The sequence below is a fragment of the Mesitornis unicolor genome, unplaced genomic scaffold, assembly GCF_000695765.1.
Source record: "Mesitornis unicolor isolate BGI_N332 unplaced genomic scaffold, ASM69576v1 scaffold24362, whole genome shotgun sequence".
NCBI classification, from domain to species: Eukaryota; Metazoa; Chordata; class Aves; order Mesitornithiformes; family Mesitornithidae; genus Mesitornis; species Mesitornis unicolor.
In genome coordinates, this window is record NW_010168846.1 from 1,047 (window position 1) to 12,400 (window position 11,354).

The 11,354-nt window shown below is 53.4% G+C and overlaps 1 protein-coding gene across 1 annotated transcript; it reads right to left on the minus strand.

Annotated features, from left to right (window-relative positions):
* Positions 1 to 5,562: 5,562 nt before the first annotated feature.
* On the minus strand, positions 5,563 to 11,105 carry ZGPAT (zinc finger, CCCH-type with G patch domain). Its single transcript, XM_010179166.1, has 6 exons — positions 10,450 to 11,105; positions 9,388 to 9,521; positions 8,468 to 8,626; positions 7,321 to 7,452; positions 6,119 to 6,521; positions 5,563 to 5,701 (listed from the first exon to the last, which is right to left on the minus strand). The coding sequence occupies exons 1-6, from the start codon at positions 11,103 to 11,105 to the stop codon at positions 5,563 to 5,565; spliced, it is 1,623 nt and encodes a 540-aa protein (XP_010177468.1).
* Positions 11,106 to 11,354: the final 249 nt, after the last annotated feature.

The window sequence follows — 11,354 nt, forward strand, 5'->3', positions numbered from 1 at the left end:
AAAAACAACCACCAAACGAAGCCAGCAGGATTCAAGCTCCCAAGTTGCCACCGAGATGTTGAAAAGGAGATGCTCAGGGGCCTTGAGAACCCTCTGGGGACAGCCCAAAAGTGCCAGGGTACTTTCTGGGGACACCGGGACACCGCCCCGGGCTGTGGGATGGGGGTGGCCCCGCTCCCCAGTGCGGATCATGGGGTGGCCCAGACAGGATGAGCAAACGGGTGACTCAGCTTCCCGGAAACGGGGCGAGCTTCAGCCTCCTCCTCCTCCTCCTCGCATCCTGGGCTCTGTGGCACACATGGGGACGTGGTCCTTCTGCAGAGGTGTCTCACCCTCTACCCCTCCAATCCCATGGGTTTTGGCCTCGTCCATGGGACCTGCAGGGGGTCACTGGGGACAAAATCCCGGGTGGGAGCGGTGGTGTCATTGGTGTCCCCGTTTGCAGCACCGTGCACGGCCGAGCCCAGCCCTGCAAACCCCATCGCGATGTTTTTGCTCTCAGAGCAGCGGTGCAGAGGCACAAAGGGGAACTCGATGCTCCCCAACCCATCCGGACCCCACGCCTTTCCCAGGGGGGCTCTCGGTGACACCCACATCCCATCCTCCCTGTCCCTGCTCAGCCATCAAAGCTTTGCTGCTCCCAGCTCCCCAAAAAGGCTGCTTTGCTGCTGGAGATGGGGGTGCCAGCACCCAAAAAGAGACGGAGGCAGCTTCCCACCACCGGAGTCGAGCATGGCGTGAAGAAGCCACCATGGCTGATGGGGACAGGGCTGGTGGCAGGGTCCCCAGGAGGGACAGGGCCGGCACAGGACACAGATGGGGATACAGAGCCCATGGGGCTCAGTGCACCCCTCTCTCTCGCCCTCTTACCTGGCCTTAGAGATCAGCCGAGCCCCACGGAGAAGCCACCCCACCCCATGTGAACCTTGGGTGCTACAGCAGCCCCAGCCCCATGGTGAACGGGGAGATCTGTGCCCATCCTTGAGCGACCTTGGTCCCCGCTCCCCGTGTCACAGGGCAGCATCTTCTGCCCATCTTCACCCCAAAACCCAGCACTGGTAGCACCCTTCCCTGACTGAGGCCTTAACCCCTGGAGAGCAATTACTTCACCGTGGAGACGGAGACAGCGAGGTTTTGGGGAGTAGCCGGGCTGGACAGACTGGGTCAGATCAGAGCTGGGAAGGGGAAGAGGGAAAGCGGCTCGTCGACGTTTTAATTATTCAACATGGCTTTTCTGTCTGAGCGCTCGTTAACGACCCGATTACCTGCAACACGGGTGGCTGCTCGAGTCCTCGCCGGGCTTGTTCTGCTCCTCAGAGCAATGGGATCAGCGGCTGCAGAAGCGACCGCGTTCGGGGCAGAACCAAGCAGGCTCTGGGGTTTAGCAGCCGAAATGGTAACACAGCACGAGGGCCGGGGGCTGGCCTGAAGTGTGAGTTTTTACCCAATTTTTAAGACTGAAGAATGAAGGGAAAGGCTTCCCAAGCTGAAATTAATACAGAGAACTTCTTCTGACCTGCTTTCCCTGCTGCCCAGGCCGGTGGTTGCTCCTGGGTTCTGGACCCACAGAAATGCCCAGCCTCTCTCAGGCTCAGCGGTCACCGGCAGAAACCAACACATTGGTTCTCCCAAAATGACCAGTTTGAGGGGACAACCTGCCTGGAGCAGCTGAGCAGGTTTGCAAGGCAAAGTCTCCGAGAGACTTTCCAAAACCTAGCCCGAATTTCCTGCGAAGATCCTTTCAAAACCAAGCCCCGATTTCCCTGCCGATAACGTTATCGATCTGCCGGTGGCGGGGCAGGAGGCTCAGCAGCCGGCGCCCGTAACGCCCCAGCCGAGACGGCTTTGAAGATGAAGCCGAGCGGTTGCGTACGTGCACCACACACCCACAGCCCTGCGAGGAGGGGATGACTCCTCTCTGCACCACCCCGGCACAGGCACCATCACTGCAGGTGCTTTGGTACCCCAGGACGTGGGGAAGGGGGGGTTTTTTTTGGGTGACTCCCACAAAAGGTGCGAGTTTCTCAGCTGGGCTTGACGAAAACAAGGTGAAACTCGCTGTCAAATGGAGCTCTGCTGCTGCTGCTTCTGCCCGGCCTCTGATGCATCTCCCCAGATGAAACCGCACGTCAGCGGAGCTGCGAGAAACCCGGGCAGACGCGAGCTGATTGCCATCAGCCGCTGCCAACGCGGCTGCAGCCGACGCAGCTCGGGTGCCCTGGGGACTTGGGCCTTTTTTGCAGCCCGAGAAGCAGAAGTCGATTGATTTTTGTCTTTTTCAACTACGAAAAGCGAAAGCCCCGTCGCCGTTCGTCTTAAAATTCCCTGATTGCACCCCGAGGCCTAGGGCAGACTCGGTGCTGGTGACCGTTTGGAACATGGAGCGGGCACAAGGGTTTTCCCCCACTGCACTCACGTTTCTGCAGCGGGAGGGAGAGGTTTCATGGTCAAACTCCTCTGGATGTGTTTTATTTCCAGAGGAGCGACAATATTCCTAAACGCCAGATCCAAACGGCTCAAAACTCGGGTGCACGCTTCTCATTCCAGTCCTGGTCACTACTTACACGCTAGAAAAACGGGATTGTAAAGCCTCAAGGTAAGCGACGCGCGGGCTCACGCCGCGCAGCGTTGGTCAGGGCTGACATTTCAGTGTTTCTCTTCCTTCCGCGCTTGCTGGAAATGCCCTCGCAGGGGCAGAGAAGTGCATTTCTCAGCAGAAGTCGAGAACCTGCAAGAGTTTTGCTGCGGGGCTGAGCGGCAGCGGGACCCCAGCTCTGGCGAGACCTCGGTGCTGCCGCTGAAGCCAGATCCTTTCAAAGCACAGGATGGGTGTGCTGAGGTGCGTGTTTTCTCAAGAATCCTCTGCCTACCAGCGGTTTTCTTGCCAGAAACTCAGCAGTTTCACCTGATTTCAGGCTCAGAGGGCAGCGTTTCAACGACCGCTCTCTCCAAGCCTCCTCTCCCGCAGCAGCTCCCCACGAGCTGCTCCACACTCGAGCAAAAGCTCTCGTCCCCCTCTCCACACAACAACTGGAAATTTCTCCTCCACATCAATTCCTTCACCACAGTAGTAATCAGTTCCTATCAACCTCTAAACTGAAGCCACAAGACCCCAAGCTCAAGCCCCTTTTAAGCCCAGACGCTCCCGGAGCATTAAATACCACAAAGCTCGCAGCCTTCCTCACACCCAAAAGTTTAACCCAGCCGATGCCTCCCCACTGCATTTCGAGCAGGAATCCTGCCTGTCCAGTCCAGCAACAGCATCTCCAGCAACGCCGCAGTTCCTATATAGATCAGGGGGTTTTAAAGTCTTTTTCAAGCCCTGGTTTGGTTGCAGATCCCCAAGAAAGCCACCACCACCACCACCACTTACTTTGCAGAAACTCAAAAGCCGATGAGCGCAAAGAGCAGGAATCCGATCATGCTCCTTCCCTGCCGGCTCAGCCCGGAGAATTTCCTCTTATCCCGCAGTAATTCCTAATTAAGGGTTCCCAGGTATTTCAAACATCGTGACCTGAGCTCTCCCGCTCCTCCCGAGCTCCCTCCAGAGCAGGCGGCTCCGTGCAGCCACCGTGCAGCGCGCACCGCAGCTCGCTTCCTGGCCTGCAGAGGTGGCTGCTTCACCCAATGGTGGTTGGGTTCCTCCCCGCCTCGCTCAGCCGGGCTCTGCAGCACCCTCCGCCACGCTCCGCTTCCCACCCAGCTGCTTTTAGTGCCAGCTCGCTACCCCGCAGGTAGAATATAAAGAACAGGGCGCCACACGTCATCGTTACCTTGCAAATGAGCAACAACGCCTTACGAGGGCAGAGGGGAAAAAAAAATAAACCCCAATTTTATTCACCAGGGATGTGAACCGACCTGGGCGGGAGGCAGCAGCCATTCAGAGCCTGACAAGTGAGGCTGTGGAAATCCCGAGGAAGGGTCAAGATACGATTTAGTCGAGACACGGAGCTAATACATCACATTTTAAAGATGTTGAATAGCGCCAAGAGTGCAGAACACACCCAAGAAATGTCTCTGCCCAGCCTGGCTTCCCAGTCATGGGCCACCTCAGCAAGCACCCATGCTAAGCTGGCCACATTAATCCTTGTCACCACTCAACGCCCGAGTGTGGGAAACAAACGGCTGCTTGCGAGGGAATCCAGTCTGACCCCTCCAGTCCAGCCCAGCACGTGGAGAACACCAATTCAGATCCATTTAGAAACAGATGGGTGCTGAAAACATCCCACGCCACCCTTCACCATCCACAGGGTGCTCCTCACAGCCCCTTCCCAGGAGGGAGTCGCTCTGACAGCTTTCCTGAGGACCTTCACCCTGTTTATTTGTGCTGTTGCTGTTTTCTGAGGTGTGTCTGCAGCGATGCTAAATCCAGGCTTGAATAATTCTGATGGTATCTCCTTCAGCCTCGGATTTTCTGGTTAGTTTGGCAGCCTGGCCCTGCAAGCAGGCGCAGCCCTGCACAGGCTGACAGCTTCAGAAGTTTCATGGGAACAGATTAAAAAAAGTGGTATTAAAGGAGTGAAACTTTCCATTAAAAAATGACTCACAGAGTAAAAGGAAATAGATTTCTTAAATTACAAAAAAAAATAGAGGTGTCCTTAAGACACTGGCATGAAATTGTGAACAACTGAAGGGTCTGAAGCTGCACACTGCGCACGGACCTCCCCATTTCTGTGCTCATCTGGGGCCCAGTCTGACCCTCACCCGGGTCCTGGGGTTATTCAATAAAAGGAGCTGTGCTCAGTGAGCCACCAGGACACAAAATCTCAAGTAACGATGGGAAAAAAAATCACAAGGTTCCCCGTGGAGTTGTTCCTAGCTGGGAGCTCTGGGAATCTGTTACTCTGCTGTCTTATTCCCCCAGCTTTGGCTCTCTGCTTGGGGAACCACGCAGCTTCCCGTGCCAAGTCCATGAGCTGGGCTACAACACGTCCCAGGGATACGCTTACAGGCAAAGTGATGAAATCTGATGCTCGAGGCCACCAGTACCCACCTCCAAGCTGCCACTTTGCCGTCTATTCATTACACCAGGGCTCCAAGGAACCACTCCCCCTAGAAAAAAACGAGTTCTCAGATAAAACCCATGGCAAAAACCAGAAGGCAGAGAGCAGCTGAAGCAATTTGCCTTTGTTGTTTTCACCCAGCATGAGCCTCCTCTGCTTCCCCAGAGCGCGCTCGGGACCCTGCCTCCACTCGCGTTCGTCGGTTGATGGCAGGATGTGGGGCTTTCAAAGCCCCTCCTTGGCTGGGTCTAACCAGCAACGTTAGCACCCGAGTAGCTACAGACTCTGGATGGAGGTGCTGCTGCAGTGATAACAGAGGAGAGAAGTGTGCAAGAGAGCAGAGAATCAGATTTCTGGTACTTAGGCCTTGCACAAGGGTCAGCCTCACTGAACGCTTTCAGGGCTGGATGGCTGCGCACTCTGGCCCTTCCCAGCAGAGCTCAGAAGTGTCTGGTTTTAGGAACTGCTGCTTTTTGGCCCAGAGGAGCAGGCTCCGAGGCCACAAGCACCGGGGCTGGCTGCAAGGACAATCACTGCAGTCAAACGCCTTCCTCGGAGGCTAGAACTCGGTCATCTTCTTATGCGTGTCTGCTTTCTTCTGCTCCCGCTGCAGGCTGGCTTCCTGGGCCTGCAGCTGCCCCAGCTGCTTGTGGGCGTTCGCCAGCTTCTCCTTCAGCTGAGCCGCAGCAACGCTGTGCCTGAAAGGAGAAAGCATTGCGGCAATGTCATCCTGCACGGTAAGACCAAAGGGTTCTCATCATCCCCTTCCTGCGGGATCAGAGCGAGTGACCTGCGGAAAGCCAGGAAGAACCTGATGCTCGGCACAATCCGGGCTATAAAACATCCTCCTTTGATGCTCAGCAGCAACGCTCAGAGATGGGCACGAGAAGGCAAGGACTTCTCTTCGCCACAGCCCAAAATCCAGCCAAAGGATCCCAGACACATCTGCCAGCATCCACACCGGCCTGCAGCACACGCTAAGGTCGCTCTCCTCCACCTCCCCATCTGGTCCCATCCACCTGTTCCTCCTACCCCTCATTTCAAGCCCAGCCCTCCCCAGAAGCACCGCAGCGTTCTCAGGTCATCCTGCAGCCCCCAAGAGAACGTTTTCCTACCGTCCAATGTTGCGTGCCAGGGCCTGTTGGATTCCTATGATGTCCTTCTGCGTCTGCTCGATCTTCTCCATCGTCTGGAAGAGGCGGACGCTCAGGGCCTTCCTGGTGCTCTTGCTGGCGTGGTAGATCTCCTTGCTGTTCCTCTCCGGCACTGCCGTCCCTCCAGCCTTCTCCCCAGCGCTCTTCCCTTGCAGTTTCTCGTTCAAAAAGTCAAACACATTGCGGGGAGGCTTACGGCCTCCAGAGCCGTTTCCCTTTGCTCGGCATTTCCGCGATTTGCCTGGGTCCAACTTCCCCTGTTTCTTCCTCTGAAGCACCTCAATGCACTGGTCGAGGGATTTCCCTCGAGGAAGCACCACAGCCTGCACCGGCTCCACTCGGCCCTCAGAATTCTTCCCTAGCCCTGAGAGGAGACAAGAAGAGATTACTGCAAGCGAGGACATCCCCTCTCGAGCCACCTCCCGCCACAGACTCACACTGACAAACTCAGAACAAACAAAGGTACAAAAAGCCCTAACAACCACTCAAGTCAAGGGGAGCAGCAAAGGCCACAGCACGGTGGATGTGGATGCTACACCAGGAGCCTTCGACGGAAGATGTGCAATAAAAAGCCTGGGGACATCCAGCAGGCCGGTCTCTGTGAAATGAGGTTCAGCCTCACGCTCTCAGCTTCTCAAACCAGGTCCTTCTTAAAACTGGTTTGGTTCCTCCGGGGGAACCAGAGACAAAGGTGAGCAGCAGACCGGCCTCCTAAAGCCCCCAAGGCTCAATGCAATTTGTGTAGTGAGCAGCGAGCTCAGCAGGCTTTGAAGTCTGCGTCTACAGCCAGGAGATGCCTTAACACAGACATCAGAAGCTTCACAGATCAGTTCCCTTCTACTCAAAGCCTTTGAACATCTCATGCAAGTTCTCACAGCTTTAATCACGAACTTGACCATGGTTCCGAATGCCTCCAATGTTTGCTATTACCACAGAGGGGCTGGTGCACACACATGCCTGTACTTCGATTAAACAGCTATTCCTTCTTACACTTCCACACAGGTGTGGTTCATCCACAGCTCGAGCCTCATCTAACAGGCCCTTCAGCAAAGAAAAGTTGTAGCTTCATCTAAAAAATCTTGTTTCTCTTTAGGGTCCCTCAGGAGACTGAGGGGACGTGGCAGTCAGGCCCTCACAGCACCAGGACCGCCTCCTCCACTTACCTTTTCCAAACTCATATCCCATCCGTACAAGCAGTTTGGAGCCGATACCACGAGTATGGGCTTCCCAGCCACCGAAAGAGGAACTGCACGCAGGAGTCCACTCCCCATTTTCTGGAACTCCCGAATCTATCACTGTGGGATGGAAGAGACCAACCAGTGAAAGACAGAAACAAAGCTGCGACACAAAACCTGCATCTGGGAGGCCCAAACCTTCATCATCTGGGAGGCCCAAACCTTCATCATCTGGGACGCCCAAACCTTCATCATCTGGGACGCCCAAACCTTCATCATCTGGGACGCCCAAACCTTCATCATCTGGGACGCCCAAACCTTCATCTGGGACGCCCACACAGCATGAAGCCCCTCACAAGGCAGTAAAATGTACTTCCCTCATGCTTATCCCTTATTCCCCTTTATGCTTCCCTTCCTTCCTTCTAGGATAGTCATGCAGACTGACACACGCCATCAGAGTAAAATTTGGCGCTGTGGCATGCAGTATTTATTCTGTGCCTCCAGCTAATGTCTCTGGTATGAGGCTCCTCTAGGCCACTACACTCATTTTGTGCTATTAGGATCCAATAATCTCCATTAGGCTAAATTATAGAGCTCCAGGACACAAATTTGTCCCTGTGATGTCGCTGCGGAGCCAGCACAGGGACAGTGCTGTCTGTGTAATGTCAGAGAAGCGTTTGGGCTCCCTCTGTGGCAGCTTTCAACAGTCAAACAGGGCAAGGCTGTTCCTGCAACCTCATCCAGGCACTGGAAGGACCAAACGCCTGCAGTCACTGGGGTCATGAAGCCCCACGGAGCTCCCAGAGATGAGGAAGTCACTGACGAGCTCAACTCAGCCAGACACACAAGAAACAGACTCAGAGCTGGAAGCTGGCTCTCAAATATCACACCCTCCCGTGTCGAGAGTTCCCATGGAAACCTCCAACCCTCATTAGCCCAGTGATCAGCATGAAACAAAGACTTTAATTGGCATAATAGCTAATTACCATTCTCTGTCTTTCAGGAACATATGAAGAGATGAGCTACTCTTTCACCAGAGGTGAGACACTTACAATGAAAGCTGTGGAGAGCGGATCCCAGAGCAAGGCAGCCCTGGGTCCCATCGCTTCTGCTTACACTGCCCTTGCTCCCTCACCTTTAGCATAACCAGAATCATCCACGCTGTCCTCATCAGACTCTGCAGATTCAGCAGCATCTTCACTTCGCAGCGGGGGAATGACGCTGTCTCCTTCCACAACAGCTTCCTTGAGCAGCAGGGAGTCAAACTTCACAGTGTAGTAACCACTGTCGATGTCTACAGAGGGAAAAGCAAAGAGAAGAGTTCTGGTAAGTCTGCAATACCCAACTGGCAGAGGGCTTTTGAGTGAGCTCCAGGGGAACAACACAGGAGAGGGGGAAGGCCTTTTTTAAAATAAAAAATCCTGGTTTTTCTTTTCTTTCTGATTTCTGTATGGGAGGGAGAAGCAGCCACTGCAAGGAAAAGCTATTTCCACAATGCCTGTTTACTTACAGAAATACTTACATAGACTTAAAGGTTTCTTTCTAAAAATTAATCAAATGGAATCAAAGAGAAGTCAGACTCCCTTCCCTCTGATGCAATAATAGTCAAAGAAAGATGGAAAGAGAGACTAAACCCTCACCGCCCCCAGGCCTCGGGGAAGCCTGTACCAGCACCTGCTGGGCAGGGCCAGCTCCTCCGGCTTTTGCTTAAACAAGAGCAGGTTATTGCAATTCTAACCTAGTATGTATGCAAACTCCTGCAACACCTGCCTCTTCCCCTTCAGAGCAGTGAATGGAGTCACTTCCTTTAAAATCCTGCTCTTACGTCTCCTCCTTGTCTAACGCTCTCCTGTTTCCTAGGCTATTCCCTTCCCAGGCCTGGCAACATTCAGCACACTTTCTCAGCTACAGGAAGATTCTCAGTTTAGGGACGCAGCTACATAGTTAATATTTTTCTATAATTAACCAAAATAGTCATGTTTTCCATCCACTGAAGCATCAGCCTTCATCTCCCAGAAGGAATCCTGGAGCAGGACACGCTCACGCACGACTCACCGGTTATTTTTGCCGTGTACCAGATTCCATCGCTGTGCTTGGCCAGGCAGGCTGAGCCCACCTCCAGCGTGCTCAGGTTGGGCTCCTGAAACGGCTGAAGCTCCTCCACAGAGACCACCTGGCCATGGGAAAACCTGCCAGGGAAGGCAGAAGAGGAATTATCTCTCCCTCATCTGAGCAGGCTTTAAATGAAAACTCATTCCCTCCTTAAAGGAAAACTCATTCCCTCCTTAAAGGAAAACTCATTCCCTCCTTAAAGGAAAACTCATTCCCTCCTTAAAGGAAATGCAAACGAGTTGTCAGCGGTGACGAATCCTCAGCAGTAACTACAGAAGGTTTATTGTGCGTTATTTCAATTACACAAGGTATTAATTTTTCCACCTTACACATATTATTTAGGCCATGCAACGAAGAATGCGTCCCACCCCAGAGAATTAAGCTCTCTTTGACAGGAGTGCGTGTAGGTCCTTTGAGATGAGGAGGGTCACAGACACGCAGCTCTCCAGTCCAACCTCCTGCTCAAGCCACAGCTTCAAAGGCTGAGTGAACGCTCAAGGCCTTCCCTATTTAAGTGCTGAAGATCTCCAACGACAGACACTCCACAACCTCTCTGGGAAACTGGAAGGCAAACACAATCCATGAACAGCTTTGGTGTTTCATTCTAAACGCACAGCTTCAAAGGCTGAGTGAACACTCAAGGCCTTCCCTACTTAAGTGCTGAAGATCTCCAACGACAGAGACTCCACCACCTCTCTGGGAAACTGGAAGGCAAACACAGTCCATGAACAGCTTTGGTGTTTCATTCTAAACTCATTAATGGGTTATTAATGTGGCCGCTCGACCAGTTATATAAAATCTCTGCAACCTCCCCATGGGATTTTCCATTTCCTTTCTGCACCAGCTAAAGGAAACGGCCAAACTGATGCCACTGCTTACCCACGGCAATAACATAAAGACAATGCTTCATTGTGTCAAAAAGCCAAACGTGGTACTCTCAGAGGTTTATCCCCTTGAACGCCAAAGGCTATAAGCCCCCTCCCATCCCCTTTTTCTTTTCTTTACCGGCAGTTTTCTTTAAATCTGCATTTGTCATCCAAGAAGAACGGGCACGGCTTGAGCGACTTGTGCGTCGGGTAGAGATAGAGCACTCTGACTCCTGCAGTGCCATCCTCTAAGTCCTCTGTCCCCACAATCATGGCATTATGGTACTCCAAGGTCCCCCAGGAACTGTAGTAGGGGGCCTTGACCTTCATCCCACTCAATTCCTCCTCTTCCTCTTCCCTGTCAGATTCCTCCTCCACTTCACTGCAGTTTGATTCATTTTTATCATCAGTTTCTCCCTCTCTCTTCGATGAGATCTCATCGTTTTTAGCTGAAGGCTTCTCGTCACTTCCAAGCTCAGCAATGGCCTCCTTGAAAGCAGCGTACTCCTCATCTTGGGCAGAACTGTCTGGGTTGGTGTCCTGCTCCGGGAGACCTGCTGGGGAGGAGGAGGAGGAGGAGGAGGAGGGATTTGTATCTAAAGTAGCCAGAAGTTTGCTCTTTTTAACAGACACCAGGCTGGCTTCAGTCAGTTCTATCAGCTGCTTTAAATCTTCCTGCAACTGGATCAAGTCTGACTGCTGTGATGGGTCCAGGCCTGCCCCTAAAGCCAGCTCCACTTGGTGCAGCTGGGCATTGTAAGTCTGAATGGCTGCTTCCAGGCTCTCTTCATCCATTCTCAGCCAAATCAAGATGTGTTTAACTGCGGCCTTCCCAGGAACTCAGAACATACTTGAAGAGTTTACTGATGATGAGCAACTTTTTAGATGGCAAGCTCCTGTCCGCAGGATCTACCATCTACCCCACCGTCCCGCTTCTTCCCTGGGAATAACCAGGCGACGCTCCTGCAGCGAACAGGCAGCCAAAGGCGACGAGAGGCCGAGGAGAAGCCGGGCCCTGCCTTCCCTCGCCACGGCGCCCACTCG